The sequence below is a fragment of the Haplochromis burtoni genome, unplaced genomic scaffold (assembly GCF_018398535.1).
Source record: "Haplochromis burtoni strain Fernald_Lab_line unplaced genomic scaffold, NCSU_Asbu1 Contig_73, whole genome shotgun sequence".
NCBI lineage: Eukaryota > Metazoa > Chordata > Actinopteri > Cichliformes > Cichlidae > Haplochromis > Haplochromis burtoni.
In genome coordinates this window covers 2,143,447-2,161,218 of record NW_024582434.1, presented here as the reverse complement: position 1 = coordinate 2,161,218, position 17,772 = coordinate 2,143,447, and the positions used below count along the sequence as shown (strand labels likewise).

General features: G+C 39.2%; 2 protein-coding genes across 9 annotated transcripts in view; one reads left to right on the top strand and one right to left on the bottom strand.

Moving 5' to 3' along the window:
* LOC102311877 (LIM and calponin homology domains-containing protein 1) overlaps nucleotides 1–10,421 on the bottom strand; it is an 81,950-nt gene extending 71,529 nt beyond the window's left edge. For 5 of the 7 annotated variants that reach the window (XM_042221749.1, XM_042221745.1, XM_042221750.1 and 2 more), the window contains exon 1: nucleotides 10,129–10,421. In XM_042221749.1, coding sequence (XP_042077683.1) covers nucleotides 10,129–10,230 — 102 coding nt within the window. In that variant the 5' untranslated portion in view covers nucleotides 10,231–10,421. The remainder of the gene's footprint in view (nucleotides 1–10,128) is intronic. The other 2 variants (XM_042221751.1, XM_042221753.1) reach the window with 2 other exon arrangements.
* Nucleotides 10,422–10,556: 135 nt separating this feature from the next.
* Nucleotides 10,557–16,559, top strand: LOC121814689 (catechol O-methyltransferase-like). Of its 2 annotated transcripts, none has more exons than XR_006054511.1 (3): nucleotides 10,557–12,703; nucleotides 15,592–15,797; nucleotides 15,883–16,559. XR_006054511.1 is itself a non-coding variant. In XM_042221757.1 (3 exons), exons 1-3 carry the CDS (start codon nucleotides 13,404–13,406, stop codon nucleotides 16,163–16,165), a joined length of 744 nt encoding a protein of 247 aa, XP_042077691.1. In that variant the 5' UTR covers nucleotides 13,310–13,403; the 3' UTR covers nucleotides 16,166–16,559. The 2 variants fall into 2 exon arrangements, 1 of the variants encoding a protein (XP_042077691.1); XM_042221757.1 differs by lacking the exon at nucleotides 10,557–12,703 and adding an exon at nucleotides 13,310–13,659 and having other exon boundaries at nucleotides 15,592–15,802; nucleotides 15,889–16,559.
* The last annotated feature ends 1,213 nt before the right edge of the window (nucleotides 16,560–17,772 follow it).

The following is a 17,772-nucleotide window of genomic DNA, read 5'->3' as shown; positions in this document are numbered from 1 at the left end:
GCTGTTTAATAATTCTAACCAATTTTAATTAATATGCACTTCATTATAGGTTGCAGTGGACTAATGTCTCTGCTAGCGTATACAGTATCTAGTGAGGAGATGAGCACACCCTGGATAGATGGACAGTGCATTACATAATTCCGGCATTAAGTTGGACACGTGAGCAGGTCATAAGACAGTCTCATCAAATGTGAATGTAACAAAGGTTAAAGAGGCCTTGAAACACTTTGGCATATTAAAATATTCTAAGAACTAAAACAACCTTAGTTTTTTCCCCCCATTAAGAGCCAAGAAGCTGATTCCTAAACCTAACTTGTCATTTCTCAGATGACCCACTAGCTATTAACGCTTGAAAAAGAAAAAAAAAAAAAAAGACTAAACTAACTCCCAAAGGGTACACCAAGTAAAATATCAAAAAATAACAAACACTACATGGATACATGGAACAATAGCACCTTGAGGCGACTGTTGTTGTGATTTGGCGCTGTATAAATAAAATTGAATTGAACTGAATTGAATTGAACAGAGCAGAGCCAGCTCAACAAGGCGATGCTAAGCTGTAAATCTGCACCTAAAATACCCTCTTTCAAGGACACTCCTGTTAAAATTTTGAACAGGGGGACAGGAACAGCTGGCTTGACAGAGGAGCGATACATGTCTGTGTCCACCATGAAAAACCATCATTAAACAGAATTACACTCTTACCATTAACACACACAGATTTACCTGTGAAACATCTTCACAAACCAGAAAGTCATTCAGTCGTTATAACTTTGATGCCTGAGAACCTATAAAGACACTGAGTAAATATAAGCTGCTATTGGTCAAACTGGATAATGCTGCTTTCACCAAGTGCAACGACTGACATTATTTGAATATATTTGGCTGTGCAAATGAAGTACCTGCAGATTTTAATAGATAAGCTGAACCTCTCTGCATCACATCAGCACGTTTCTTGTGTAAGTCTGCTCTGGGAAATACGGCCTTAAATATCCACTATGGAAATTTATGGAAGTCCATGTGAGAATGGAAAATTATCCATAATGTTAAAATAATGATAAAAAAAAAGTAGTATCTACTTGTGGGGGGAAAAAACAAAAGAACAAAAACAGAACACACAAAATTGAATTGACAGAAATAATACATGCGAGAGAAAATGATTGTTATACCAACAAAAAAGAAAAACTCGTTGAGTTGTGGCTGCAGAAGCATGTTTTTATGATGTGTCCTCCAGCTGTTATCATGACTAAGCCAAGGGGGGGTGGCATGGAGTCCAACAGCAGAGGAATAACAGTTATCTTGGCCCTGATTCAGTAGATATCAAACAGCCTACATATTCTTGATGTCCTACCCAAGTTTATTTGATTAATATGGCAGTGTCTGGTTTTCAGCTAACCTGAAACCTCAGCATGCGTAGCCACTTTTACAACAATATGAGAACAAATATACAGGGATTCAGACACACTGAAATGGAAAGGGGGTTAATCTGTCATCTAGTTGAGTAAACCATCATGTGATCACCTCCCACTCTAAACGTGCATGTGTTTATAAAGACCCATCTGTACCCAGACTGACAGGCATTTGCTGAGAACATTATAATTTCATTACCATCTGGATTTTTGTTTAAAAGGTATACATGTTTTTGCTAACAGTCCATACTTACGGATATATACTGCACAAATCCACATGAAAGCTAGTGATTATATCTAAAAACACTATAGTCAAAAGATACACCTTTCCATTCATAAGTGTGAATGGAAAAGCCATCAGTCAACCGCTTTCAAATGTGTAATTCCTGCTACTTCCTCTTTCACTAATGTCACCATGTCAACACACCAGTTCTCAGAAGGCTTTGGCTGTGGTTAAGAAGATCATAACCACAGGATTAGAGATCGATTAGCATCTTACCGTCAGGGATTTCTCATTTGTGTCAGTGACCGAAGCGACTGCATTAAACTGTCAACACTACAGAATCCAATCTTGTATGGGAGTAGTAACAGCCATAGCTCAGTGCTGCATGTTAATTATGTTGTGACTAGCTTAATCAGTGGCATTTCTAATGCTTCTCTGTAAGCAGTGTAGGCAGTGTCTCTTTGACCGTTTAAAACACTGTATACTACAAGCAGTATTCACCCATTTGTACAGCATTTTCTTCTGCCCAACAACACTTCAACAAATGCACTGGAAGACCTGGAGATTGAACCATAAGCGGTAATGCCCCTAAATGATTATTAAAACCTCCTTAACAAGAATTCTGAAAATGTTCATGCAACTACTTCATGTAACAAAGACTTGGTTGAGTTTTCTTCTGCCCTGATAGTTTCATGAAAATTGTTCAAAACAGCACATTTTTTTAAATGTAAAAACTTCTGTGTGATGACAGCAACTAGCATCTTGAAAAGGCTGTATGTATGCATGCCTTGTGCATGCTTCACTTGGACCTTTTACTCCATGTCAAAAGGATATAAGCTTTGACTCTTTCCACTTGGGAATCTGTCTGTAATAATACTTGCACTTGAAAACAGCTGGCCTATAATGGCCTTTAATTTCCTTACATTTAATTGAAAGGCCATAACTCAAAGTTTGTTTTTTCCAATTTGATAAAATGTACTAAGAAAATCATAATCAGTAATCATAGATAAGACAGAAGTTAAACCGTTGCTTTAATTTTATTATCCTCCTGAAATAACACCTCATCATTTAAGCTTTACAGTTAGCAGGTCATGTGGTAGACTGTCATATCCTTAAGGTAAGTGATGAAAGGTACTTCCTCAATATAGCCTGAATCCTTCTCTAACAGAATACTTCCTTCCAAAATTACATTCCTGCATAGCTTGTAGTCATAGTAATGCATGGCAGGTACTGCAAAAAAAGTGACAAGAAAACTAAACATATCTCAGTCTGTTTTGCAGGAAAGAATGACAATGACCACAAACTGGGAATGACATCATGGAATGATACAGGAGAGTACAGACCTTTGTCAGGCAGCCTTTCAAAACAGCCTGGGGCCACAGAAAGAAGATACTTGGATCAAAATGCCTAAAAATGCCAACAGCCTCTGGGAGGCCAGATTCAAAGGATTTCCATCTTATAGTTCAGACAGAAGAAGAGAGAGCGGGACTTAATAAGAGCTTTTTGTCACTATGAAAGACAATGATGGCTTCTCCATGTGTACCTATCAATAGTGTTTGTGCAGCAAAAAAACAAAACACTCTGAAGTGGCTAATCCAGACTGCAAAGACAACTACAAAGAAATCCAAATAATGATGAATAACAACTGGAACTTCGATATGCATCAGTCTTAAATAGCTCTCAACTGCCTCTCTTCTATCAGCCTGTGCTGGCACTGCAACTAAGCTTCTGCCTTGGTTCCTTTTGAGATCAGGCCCACATTTAATAATCAGTCCTAAAACCTGTTGATTATGTAGTGTTACAAGCACATGTTGATGTTCAGTGGCAAAATAATCATGGCTGGCTGTATCTGCAAAAAAGGGTTAAATTCCAACTTCGGGCTGAGCAATTTTGTGGTGTCACCTTTGGCACCAGTACCAGATTTCTTTGGTGGCAATATATTGAACTACTTCCAGACAGGACACTTGCAGCAGCACTGCATCAATGGAAAAGGTGTAAGAGATGCAGCAACACTGTTCCCAAATTTAAGATGTTCCATTGATTACTTTATCAACATATTGTATAACTCAACAGAAGCCATTTCGTTGGGTCTACAAAAAAGTTATGCTGCCCTGGTAAACATTCTTATATCATGCTATCACACCATAGGCTCTTTCATTTTATTGGATGGGATAAATATTAATTTGGTTCACTTTAAAAACACCTTTTGGCTGTTTTGTTCCACAGAGTACTCAGAATTTCATTCAAATCGTTCACAGTCTTACAAGCTAAATGTTTTTTTATTCAACACTACCATCATAGTCTAAAAAATAATCTTCTGCAAATTTGAATGATCCTCATAGCAAGTTAGGCATCTTAAGAAGTGTGTAGAGACTGTTCTCAGAGGGCACGATCATCAGTATTTAAAACTCTTTAACAATTATAACGTTCTTTTTCCCCTCCGCTGTCTTGTTTCATGTTTTCCTTGCTGTTTAACTCAACTTTTCCGTAGCAAACACCAAGAGCTGTCATCAAGTCTGGTCCCGTTTGGCATTTTAACTTGATATACGGCATCCCATTCCAGTAGGATTAGTTTGGCTCTCGTTGTCAATCAGTCACTATGTAAACATGTTTGCAGTCTAGTCTGTATTGGATGTCTTCCATTGAACCTTTGCACAGGACTTATCATGCCTTTGCAAAATCTTTTGTTATCATTTCAAAGAACACCACCATAGATACTTGTTCTAGCTGAATGATATTTTGCAATTTTGTGCAGGTTTGTTGAATAGCATAACAATGAATGCATTAAAAAACAAAAAAAAACAAAAAAAAAAAACCCCACTTTCATCCAAGTTCCAAGGTAAAATACCACTGCAGATACATACTGCAGCTAGTTGGTTAGGATTAAATCTCCACTGGTGTAATATCTATACTGTAAAGATGTTCTGAGGACATTGATTAGACTGCTGATTTGTCTGACCCAGAAGCATTTTTCCAATTCCATTTCACAATGGAATTTTATTATTCTCAACTGCTTAAACATGTTATGACTTAGGCAGTAGACAAGAGAGAAGAGACTCTAAACAAGTTGAGACAAGTGCTTGGAAAAATACCCAACAAGCACTTCATTAGTAACACCACATGCATGTATCTAATCAGCCAATGACATGGCAGTTACTTAGTGAATTTAGGCAAGTAGACATGGTCAAGACAGCCTGCTGAAAAATATCCAGTGAGTAGCAGTTCTCTGGGTGAAAAATCCTAGCTGTTTGAGCTAATAGGAAGGCAACATTAATCAAATAACCACTTGTTACAACTAAGGTATGCAGAAGATCATCTGTGAAGCAACAACATGTCAAATCTACTGCTGTAGCAGATGGGTGAAAGCACCAGGGGCCATTCCTGTCAACTGTGGATACAAAACTGAGGCCACAATTCATAAGGACTCCTGAAAACGGGATAATAAATGATTGGAAAAATGTTGCCCGTCTGTTGAATCTCAATTTCTGCTGTGACATTTGGATGGCAGGTTCAGAATTCGGTGTAAACAATATGGAACCATAGAACCATCCAGCCTTGAATCAATATATGGGAGATATTTTCTTGGCAGACTTTGCGCCCACTGTTATCCAATGAGCACTTATTAAAAACTACAGTCTACCTGAGAATGTACATATGTTCTGATAGGTGTATCCAGAGTCCAGGATTATGTGGTGTGATGATTGGAAACCAGTTTTAAATCATCCAAAATGCATGATTTTACCATGTCAATATGATCACAAACTCTCAGGAATGTTTCCAGCACTGTGTTGAATCTATGCCATGAAGAATTAAATGGTAAATGGCCTGTATTTATATAGCGCTTTACTAGTCCCTAAGGACCCCAAAGCGCTTTACATATCCAGTCATCCACCCATTCACACACTGGTGATGGCAAGCTACATTGTAGCCACAGCCACCCTGGGGCGCACTGACAGAGGCGAGGCTGCCGAACACTGGCGCCACCGGGCCCTCTGACCACCACTAGTAGGCAACGGGTGAAGTGTCTTGCCCAAGGACACAACGACCGAGACTGTCCAAGCTGGGGCTCGAACCGGCAACCTTCCGATTACAAGGCGAACTCCCAACTCTTGAGCCACGATCGCCCCGAATTAAAGCAGTTCTGAAATCAAATGAGATACCAACCCAGTAAATGTCAATGTAAAGTCCATGTTGGCCTTCCAAGTTTTGCAAATATGTGGACCCAGCTGTCTTTCCAGTTTATGCAGGTTTTGTGCTAAACAGTACAAGACAAGCTCTCAGGTGATGAGGGGTAATTGCCAGTTTACATAGATTACTACGAATTTTTTACTGTGTCTAACACCTCAAGAAAAACCATCCACCACCACAAAAAAGAATCAGTGAGATAATCTAAAGCACTTGGATTATTACACTCAATCTGCCAAAGTAAGCTTTCTTTTCTTGGCAACTTTTTGGCTGTATAATTTAAACTTTTTTTTCCTCAAATTGTTCCAGTGGACACTCTTCATGTTCATTTATCAGCTGAATGTTTGTCTTCAAACATAGGGAGAGTGATGGAATTACGCAACTCTGGTATTCACTCATAGTTACACTTTGTTTTGAATTTGCCAGCAGCAAAGTACTCCTCAAACACTGTTAACAAGGAAGCAAATTAATCAAACTAAAAAGAGGCCTCTGAGAAAAAGACCCAGTCAGATAATATCATCGGGGCTCCATTCACACAAACAGCCTGTGGCTACATGACAGAAATCAATCAACTTAACCAACTGAAAGCTTTCGCCCTCATCAAAGGGCTCGTCAGTCTTCTGAAGTTCAGAGAAGCTTAAACACCATTATTGGCAACGGTGTTACTGACAGATGGTGAGAGGCTGCCACTTTCAAGGAAACAATAAGTGCAGGTGTGAATGCTTCTTTAAGATGTTGGATTTTTACTCTTGGATGCCATCTGATAGGACTTCATTGAAGACGCGCTAAAATTGAACAATACAGATTTGCTGCTTTGAAAAAAAAAAAAAGAAAAAAAATCTAAATTATGCCTCCCTCCCAGTTAAACATTGCCTTTGAGCATAACTGTGATTGAAAAATATACTTCAGTACATTGAATTTTAAAATTCACATCCTCAAAAATGTGTTAACACTATATATATATATATATAAACTATGTGAAAAACACTTCAAATATGATTGTTCAGCCGAGTCTGCTCGTGTTTTTTCAGGCATGTCGCCACTGCTGTTCGAGATTGTTGAGCGTGAACTCAAGAAAACATGTGACAACATGAGGATTCATTAATCTTCCCTTAAAACATTTTCTCACACAAATGTGTTCATTAAATATTTACATGTATCACAATTGATTCATTTTCTTTTGCTACAAAAGACTGTTTTGTTTTCTATCTAGCAAAGTAATTGTCAGTGCAAGCCCTCCCATGTCACAACATGCAGGAAACATTAATTTAAGTATACAATAAATGCACAACATGGTTATGGTGCTTGCATCAGCAATCAACAGAGTTAAACCCAACACTGAGCTATAAATCAGTTTACTGTTAATGCATTTTTGGTGGGACCAGCAGAACAGGCTGACACAGAGGCATAAATCTGGAATTCAACAGCAGTTTCAAGGACCTCTGTATGCTTATCTAGTGCAAAAATTTTAAAATAATCTCACTGGCTAAAACAAACCACACTTGAATACAGCTGCTCTACAACATAAGAAAATAAATAAAAGTATATCATTCTCTATATATTTGGACCTAAAATAGTACAAGGAGGATATTAAGAGCTCTGCAAGACAAGTCTATCATCTGATCTAACAATGAATGGCATTGTTAAACAGGGTTTACTGGTGGAATTTCATGCCTTCTTAATGGGACTATCGGTTGTGTTGTGCAGAGGTCAGGTTGGGACACAGCTGACGTCCCTATTTGACACCTGTTAGAATTAATATTATTGCAAGAACCAATCAGCTAAGTAAAGAGAAATGACAGTCCATCATTACTTTAAGAACTGAAGGTCAGTCAGTCTGGAAAACTCCAAAAACTTTGAATGCCATCAAGCGCTATGACGAAACTGGCTAACATGAGGACAGCCCCAGAAACGGAAGACCAAGACAAATTCATCCGAGTCACCAGCCTCAGAAACCCCAAGTTAACCTCAGATCAGAGCCCAGATAAATGCCACACAGAGTTCCAGTAGCAGACACATGTCTACATCAACTGTTCAGAGGAGACTGTGGGAATCGGGCATTTATTTTTTAAACAGGACAGTGACCCCAAAAACACCTCCAGGCTGTGTAAGGGCTATTTGACCAACAAGGAAAGTGATGAAGTACTACGCCAGATGGCCTAGCCTCCACAGTCACCTGACTTAAACCTAAGCGAGATGGTTTGGGATGAGATGGAATCGCAGAACAAGTACTTGTGATCTCTGGTAACTCCTTCAAGACTGTTAGAAAACCATTTCAGGTGACTACCTCTTGAAGCTCATCGAGAGGATGCTAAGAGTGTACAAAGCAGTAATCAAAGCAAATGGTGGCTATTTTGAAGAATCTAAAATATAAAACATGTTTTGAGATATTTCACACTTTTTGTTTACTACATAATTCCATATGTGTTCATTCATAGTTCCGATGCCTTCAGTGAGAATCTACAATGTAAATAGTCATGAAAATAAATAAAAACCATTAAATGAAAAGATCTGTCCAACCTTTTGACTGGTAGTGCATATATACAAAAATTATAACAAAAGCAAATGCTTAGTTTCCAAACAGAGGTGAGTGGTTGCAAAGGTGCACAAAACAAAAACCACAGGTCTTAACAGTCCCTTTGCTTTTTTTTTTTTTTTTTTAAATTTCTATCTGACAATTCATGTCAAACAGAAAACCTTTTTTACAACCTCTAGCCTCAGGCCCCGATATTATATAGGGCACAGCAGTTGAATATGAGCAGTTATTAGAATCTGGACTGAGGTTTTGTGTTGCTGTTTTCACTCTGGATCTAGTGAGTGGTCTCTTGTTCCTTGAGGTTACTTAAGGACTGTCACAGGTGTATGTGGATAATCAGTCCCCATGGGGAAAGGGTGAAAGAGGGAAAATGCAGGAGTGGTGTCACTTCACTCTCACCTTTTCAGCTTTTGCCCCTAATCCACCTTGGAAATTCTAGGTCAATAGTGGCTTTTTAAAGATGTGATATGAGCCTCTGAGGACTTTGGAACTACTAAATAGGCCTGTAATGGCGCCTGACACGCTTAAAGAGGATCTGTCACTTTTAATGAAGTCAATGACATACGCAGGTTAGTCAGTGTATTAAAATACCAACGGGCACAGAAGTAGTAAAAAAGGAAGTTTCACTTCATATTACTTCCTATTAACTATGAGAAACATTACCACTAACTTTTGTGCTGTTTTGTGTGTTTCAGGTAGTTTTTCGTTGTTTAATTCAAATGTTAATCTGAAATTTAAATCTGGTATTATTGGCCTTAAGGACCAACACAAAGGTGCTTTAAGAAACTGATGTGATCATTCCAAAAAACAAACAACAAAAACATTGATGCCCTTCAGAAAAAATGTTTAAAAAAAGAAAAGAAAAATCACAAATCATATCATCAGCACTGACAAAAATGTTGTATAGAGGCCCCATAATCCCAGTCTACACCCCTGCTACCCTGAATCACAAACTTTAGAAAAAGAGCTGTGCCACTCCGAACTGTTATCCCTTTATGGAAACACACAAAGTCACGCCTGCACTCGACCAACATGCAAATTATAACCACCCAGTCATCAGTGTTTTGAAGCCTGACAGGAGGACAGCTCACTGCATGATGACAAAGTCAAATGCAATGGGGGCAGGCAAGTGTCGTGATTGAAATGCTCTCAGAACAAAACCTCGTTTGTGTGATTATTGTTCACCGGGCTCGCAATGAGGCAAAAATCCATTCCACATGATGCATTCATTGTTTGCAGCCAAACACGCACCAGGCCTCATAGCGACCAAAGCTACTGTACACAGGCCCTCACCAAAAAAACAACAGAAAGCCTTCTTCAACATTTAGGAAGGTCTGGTGAAAATGCGCACAAAATAAATAGCCAGTGTCACTTGGAAGAATTCTGTATTATTGCAGATAGGAATGAATTATCTTTTTCATTTTATTTTGAGGACAGTTATTTTAACTCATATGTACTGATAATTGTTAACAAAATAATAATTTAAACAGCTCATACTGACATAATATGCACACCTGCAAGGGAACTCTAACCCATCCCGGGGACTTCACAGGAACACAGTGACGATGTGTTTTTAGGATCTGAGTCAAATTACTGTCACCTTTCAACAGGTGACGAAGCAATAAAATAAACTGCCTTTTAAAGGGGCAGACGCTGCAGGTACAAACCAGTAACTAGGGCCATGCGATGACAACGAAACACCTGCGCGAAAGGGAAGGAAAGTGGTGGAGAGGTGACACAGCGTTTGGGCTCGCTGCTGGTACTCCGTGACTCACCTCTATCCATTTCTGCGCCTCCAGAAACGCGGACTGTGCGGCCGACTCGTTCACGGGGTGATGCTGATGAGACTGTCCTATGTCTGCAACCGGACTTGCCATTGGCGAAGAAGCTGTGTCCTGCAGATATGTATGAAAGCAGCTTGGTGCAGCGTTATTCCACCGAAATTGGTCGTCAAATGCGTCGGCCAGTCTGTTTTCCCCTGATTGTAGAAGGTGCTGTAGCAGCAGCAGCACCGGTAAGACGGACGAACCAGTTGCTGCTCCCGTATCGCTCCTGTTGAGAGTATGTGGGCAAACAACCAGCTTCCAAGCCAGAGAGAGTCGTCAAACACAGGAATTCCGGTGGGAGATCTCAGAATAAAAGCTTTAGTGGAGGACCAGGAAATTCAAATTTATCAAAAATAATAATACAGTCCAGTAAATTGAGTATAAACCCACCATCAAATTGCATTATTTATCGCTATTAGAATTATGTATTTATACTCCAGCCTACTTCTTTTCAATGCTGCAAGAAAATGAACATTGTTTCTGAGAGTAATCACAAACTGATATGATTGAAAAATATCTCACTTTTAACCAGGCTTAAAGGGAGAACTCTGTTTATGCCTGTCCTGTAACTGTTCAGTCACAATTTCTACATCCCACCTTTGGCTGACAGAGTTCAGTGCTACACTACAGTCATTCAGGGTAAGGTAGCATGTGTTTCTCAAAGATAAATATCCAGTTACATAGATTGATTCACCATACACTAACCCGGCTTTTGAAATTAAATTAAGTTAAAAAAAAAGTCGCAGTCCTCTTTCTTAAGAAACATAATGACTATCAGAAGTAAACATTATTTCATTATCATTATTTTGGCAATGCAAACACAAAAAGTGCATATTTATTTACTTATGTATGATTTACACATCATACATATGATGCATGTGATCATATGATACGATGTTTCATTTTGATAGCATTAATGGTTCAACAATATGTTGCCAAGTATGTTTCATTTCTTTCTAGAGCTGGTCATCTCCATGGTTACAGGCTTCCATCCACGCTGATATGTTGTGTTTGCTCTTATTTTGATGGCACCGTGCTTTGCTTCCGGTTATAATCCAGCAGTTCTAGGTCAGCTTGATTCCGCTGGACTGATGGACTTGCACACTGCAGTATGATTAGCTCCAACGGCCAAAAATACACAGAGCAGCGCCGCTTCACCGGCAGCCAACGAGGGCAGCAGCCCGCTGGGGAGCTCACACCCACTTTCATTATATGGGGCAACTTAGAAAAGAGGAAGTGCACAGATTTCGAGCAAAGGCGCCTGAAACTGAGGGCCAACATTAAACTCCAGATGCTCATCCATTAACAAAACTCTACAGGCTCTATGATATAATGTATTCATAGTTATCAGTTTAATTCTGTTACAGACTTCTGAGAATTGTGTTAGTCTTTAAAAAAAAAAAAAAGAACAGTTTTGTAAATATAAGCAAACGAAAGTTCAGCAATGTTTCCACGCTTTTGCAACTGTTGGGGTATTCTCTTTTCACCTATTTTATCTGTTTGTCAGAGTTTTCCTTAAGGCAGTTCTACTTCTGCCATATCAGTGTTTGAAATGGAAGTTGTAACTGCTCAGTACCAGCTGTCCACCTGGAGCCAAAACAACCAGCAATGAGTGAAATACCCATCGTGAAATTATTTATTCGTCAAATGGCAGATTCCGCACAAAAACATTTGGAGTCGCATCCCATGCCTTGTATACTTTGAGACTTGTAAGTTCGACGACGACCCTTGAAACTTTTCAAAGCCCCACAGACTCTTTTTCCAAATGATGGCTGGCATTCTTAACCTTCATCTCTGCTGACCTCTTGTGGAAAAAAGCAGTGGTGCAGACAGAGAGGAGGAGGAGTTTCCCAGACAGCACCATCGATTGTATGTTCTTTTTGTAGTTTAGGTGCACTCACCACGCCTGCTTCATGGATGCCACCAAACAGTGTTGTCTTTCGGACTTTAGTCATACAGAGAGTCTGTAAGAGATAAAAAAAAAAAAAAGTGATCCGTTTATGCTGACCACCTGCTTGACTTCCACAAGAGGCAAGATGACCTGTGTTTGACAGGATGGACTCTGATCCTGGACGAGCAATATTGAAATTTGGCGAGTACTGCTTTATCCATCCATCCATTCATCAGTTTTCTATCCGTTATCCAGGAGGGTAAGCAGGGGTGCCAAGACCTTCCTGTCTTCGGCTTTCCCTGGGGGTATTATCCCCGAATGGCTTTACAAACCAGGGAGCGTGTATAATACATACATATAAATACAAACGTACATACTGTATCCAGCAGCGTGTCTCTGTTTGTGTCCCAAGCCTGAAAAACCTGACCAGGGATTGGGAGGCGTCCACAAGGTATCCTATACAGGTAGCCGAAGCATCTCAACTGACTTATTTACTCCGAGTTGAATGAGCTCCTTACCTAAGATCATACAACCAGACACCCAGCAGCAGAAGAACCTCATTTCTGCTGCTTATCCTCACGGCCTGCTTTAATGCAAGCAACCTGTGGGCAGGTTTGAAGTGGAACGGTCAAGGTGAGTGTACGGACATAGGTCTACCATTTAATACTATTTTTTACTCATTTTGGATGAACAAATGGATTTTATTTCATTAAATGCAAAACCAATTTTAATTAGCTGCGTTAATAGTTTCAAGGACTTTAAAAACTGAACTAAAAAAAAGAACACATGTTTATGGATGTGATAATGGTTATCATTAAATATAATGGATAAAGAATGTAGGCTGTACTCATTTATTTGTTTATTTTTATGCAATGATGCAGTAGGCTACAATTAGAGAATAAGGCCTCTAATAAAGATGATATTTTTGCAAAAAAGTTTGTGAATGCTCACGTTAATAAATAAGATGCAGTCTCTTTTATTTAGATATAAAATTACATTTGCGACTTGATGGTAAAATAATAAAGGTTGTGTAATTTATTTACAAGAACTCTGTGCCGAAAGAATGTAAAAGTATATGATTGCTTTCTAGATCACTAGCCAGGAGCAATGCAAGACAAAAGTTGTTGTTGTTTTCCCCATAAAGTAATATGGCAGGAGTAAGAGCTGTGATTTAATAAGGAGGATAATAATAATAATAATAATAATAATAATAATAATAATAAAAATTGTTACCAAAACTACACTCAACGAAACTGAAAGCAAAGGTCATTTTGGAAAAAACCCCCAGCTTTTTGACCCACAGATTTGAAGGCTTTTTACAACAGCTGACCACATGTGGTTGATTGCTCTTTTGGTGCCACTGCTTCCCACCATCTTCATGGTGTCCAGCCTTTATTGTGGTAAAGTTTCTATCCTGTGCCATCAAGCATTGGCCTGGGCTCTGAGGTTGGTGGGAGGGGGGGCATGTGTCAAGAGCACACACGTCTTTGTGTTCTCTAATTGCACCCATGGCAAAGGTGACAGCGTCTTAGAGACCTTTGACCTTTATGCTGAGACACATCAGTCTCTCTGCATTGGTCCACAGATTGGTATGTAAGCATTAGAAACAGTTACCTTGATAGTGCATTAAATTAGAAAGTGTCTCACTTGTACAGTTAGTGCACATGGGATACATAATGCATGACATATCTGTTGTGGGCATGGTGCTGTAATAGAAGTGGTAAAGCTTTATTAACCTTTATTAATTAATTATGAAGAGACATAATCAAGTGTGGATTGTACAAAATTCTGAATAATTACATATATTCAACAGAAAAGAACCAAATCAAGATTTAGTGTGGCCACTATTTCCCTTTAAAGCAGCAACTTTTCTCTTTGCTACAGTTCCCCTTTTTCTGGAAGTTTCTGGTGACAGGCCTTTTGTGGATTTAGGTTATCTGTGTTTTCAGTCTCATTGTGTAATGCTCAGGATTTTCCATGAATCTGTTGTGGCCAGTGCTATTCTCTATGCTATTGCATGCTGGGGGAGCAGGTTGAGGGTTGCAGACGCCAACAGACTCAATAAACTAATCCATAAAGCCAGTAGTGTTGTGGGGATGGAGCTGGACTCCCTTAAGGTGGTGTCTGAAAGGAGGATGTTGTTCAAGATTAACACAATGTTGGACAATACCTCCCACCCACTCCGTGACATGCTTGTTAGCCACAGGAGCACATTCAGTGAGAGACTGAGATTACCAAAAAGCACCACTGAACGACACAGGAAATCATTCCTGCCTGTGGCCATCTCCCTGGACAACTCTGCCATCTTACACACTGTAAACACTTTAATAGTTACACTCTTTTGCTCTTTTGCACAGATTCTTTTCGACTCTGTAATAGTCTTGTCAACATTCTTGGTATTTATTTATAATCACCTCTTTCAATCAGTGATATTTATTATTGAGTGATTCGTATATATTGTGCATATTTCTTAAATTACTTAAATCTGTAACATGTTGTATTGTTAAATAGTCTAGTCTGTTTCTGTTACTGTTATTTATACTGGAGCAACTGCAACCCACATAATGTCCTTAGGGATGAATAAAGTATGCTGATTCTGATTCTGATAGTCACACATTGACTTCATGATAATGACATCAAGACCCTGTGGGGCCCATTGCCTTTTCTTTTCTTTTTTTTTTGCTTTTTTTTTTGCTTTTTCTTTTAAGACTTCTGAAAAATATTTCTTTTTTTTTCATGCTTTTGGATATTTTCCACTTCTGTCAGAGGAAAACAATAAAAAGTAGCAGTCATTAGCTCAGTTTCTACAAACTATGTTGCTTTTGCAGATGTTACGTCCCTCTGCAGCCCCTAATCATCTCAATGTTTTCAGCTGGTGCTAATTGGCCACACCTAGTCAGGTGTGGATAAAAGCATACTGAGGCAAGTTCCCTAGGAGCTCACTTGTCTTTGCCTTGGTGGCACCAGCCATTTTAGCCAACCTGGTATTCCATTTTCAGATAAAACCTCTTCTCACTAACACTCTGGTATTAATCTCTTTTTTTTATGTTGCGGCCTTTGAGCCGGGTCGTAACAGCAGAGCATTTCATACCACAACATCTTGCAATTTTACCCAACTTGCTTGTGCTTTTTTCCACAAAAGTCAGAAATATAACACCTTTCTTTGAACACTGAGCATTTAGCAATGCAATGGTAAATCGTGAACTTGCTTTAAATCATGTCATTTATTTTATTTTCTTTCATTTACTAAACATTATTAGTCTGCAATTACTATATTTTTCTAAAAAGCAAGTTTGGCTGAAATGGCAGCAGGTACCTACCTTTGGTTTAGTAACCATTCCCTTAATTTATTATGTAATACATTTTTTGTATTTTATATTCATTAATCTAAGTTATTGTAATGTAACTTATTTATTGGGTGCATATGTTCTACATTCCACAATGTCAAAATGTTCCAAAATGTCAACTATACTCCCTGGTGTGTGCAAAGGAAATAAAGTTTGTTGTTCCTGTGGATTCAGGTGAGATACTGGATGACGTAGTGAAAAGTGTGAAAAGTGTCCGCCCTTTGTGGGTGCTGGAGCTTAGAATGCACTGTGGCTACAGCTCTGGCCGTCTGCTTCGTCTGCTGCCCCATGGAGGCGGACTGATCACAGTGGTGCTGGACCCAGTCACAGCAGATCTTGGAGAGGAAATCATCCTGGTGACTAGCTTCAAGCAATCCCAGGTACAGTGAGGACTCTAACCCAGAATATGATTAAAATATCTCTAAAAGATAACTCTCTATTACTCACTTTTCCAAATCTCCTCAGTTCCAGGTTTTTACACAGCTCAGCTGAGGCCATCCCAACATTAAATTCTTTCCTTGAGTCTGAGGGTACCAGTGATGGCATAAATCTGGTGCTAATGGACCATGATTCCCAGCAGTACCTTTTAGATCTGTTGGCCTTGGAGAGAGAGGAGCTCCTCTGCCCATCTGGCTGCACTGTGTTGTTGAATAGAGGAATCAAAGAGCCGATGATCTCAGAGGAGTCCTGGATCACACCAGAGGAAGAGTCGATTCCTACTGCATCAAAACAGAGCATCCATTTATGATGGAGATTTTTTACAGGAAGGGAAGTACAAAGGAAGTCTGCAATGGCAAAGTTTAGCTAAGATGTGGGTGTATTTTGGGGGTGTTAAATATTTCATAATCTCTAGTATGACTCATAAGGCAAAGAACTGCAATTTTGAGAAAATTTTATTATAAATAAAAAAGTGATATTAATCATCCTATAAGTCTGTCTGTTCTCAGTATTTCAAAGTCTCCAAAGATATTACAGTTTCCTTTGTGGCAGAAATAAGAAGCATTTATTATATACTTTAAATATGATCTACTTTACTTAAGCTTATTACTTCTCTGCATTTATTTCTTTTCCACATCATAGCCCCCAAAAGACAAATGACTACCTCCTATTGTTTAGCACATCCCTAAAAAATTCTTAAATGGTAAATGGCCTGTATTTATATAGCGCTTTACTAGTCCCTAAGGACCCCAAAGCGCTTTACATATCCAGTCATCCACCCATTCACACACACATTCACACACTGGTGATGGCAAGCTACATTGTAGCCACAGCCACCCTGGGGCGCACTGACAGAGGCGAGGCTGCCGGACACTGGCGCCACCGGGCCCTCTGACCACCACCAGTAGGCAACGGGTGAAGTGTCTTGCCCAAGGACACAACGACCGAGACTGTCCAAGCCGGGGCTCGAACCGGCAACCTTCCGATTACAAGGCTAACTCCCAACTCTTGAGACACAATCGCCTCGCCTCAACAAAAGAAACAAAGAAAAGACATTACCTGATGTACTGCACAGACTTACCACTTGGTGGCACTCCTGCCTTAAAAAGATAACAACCTAGACCCTGAACTGTGTTTGTTATGGAAAGCGTTTAAAGGTGAATGCCACCCATTTTGTTGTAAATACATGTATATTTATTTTGCTTTAAATTGGAAATTTAAGCCTGGCATTAATACATCCACTTTATCTTTAGTGGGGTTTTTTTTTGTTTCATGCGTTTTGACACATATTTCCTCCGTTGATAAGCTGAATTTCTGTGAAAATTTAAGGAAAAACAAACAAGAAAATGAACTCAGTTGTTCTTTTCCTCCCTTTTCTGCTAAGTGACTCTAACGTCTATCAAGATTAACTGTTCCACCAAACATCTTAGATGAGGGGATTCAGTGTTTTTTCTTCTGTGCAGAACTCAGGTGGACTTTAATGAATTTGTCTGTAATGATGTTACTGAGGCTTTCAACGCAGCTGGAAAGCCATTACATGGTTTAGAGACAATTTAGTGCCTGATATAAATAAATAATATTTGTGCAATAACAATTTAATTAAATGCAATATTTCCCACAGCCTCAGGGAGGGTCTAGATTCTAGGTCGCAACTGTTGCACAAGAGAATAATGAATGTCGCAATATGTAAAATTATAAGAAGAGAGCTTACTGCAGTTAAAGAGCGACAGAAAATGAGAGTCAGGGGAAGAGCAGTGAATGAAACTACTATTATGCTACCCGTGTTCCTCTCACCCTAACTGGTTGAAACCAAAGCCCTAAGCTCTATCCAGTTTAACTGTTCACTCTTAATACCGAGAAAGAGCAAAACAGGTAATGGGGCAAGCCTCATTAATACTTAATAACCTCATACATAGA

Coding starts and splice junctions, on each gene's coding strand:
- LOC121814689 (XM_042221757.1), top strand. CDS start 13,404: ATGTGGTTGATTGCTCTTTTGGTGCCACTGCTTCCCACCATCTTCATG. Junction 13,660..15,591: donor CTGCATTGGTCCACAGATTG/GTATGTAAGCAT, acceptor CTGTGGATTCAG/GTGAGATACTGGATGACGTA. Junction 15,803..15,888: donor TTCAAGCAATCCCAGGTACA/GTGAGGACTCTA, acceptor CCTCAGTTCCAG/GTTTTTACACAGCTCAGCTG.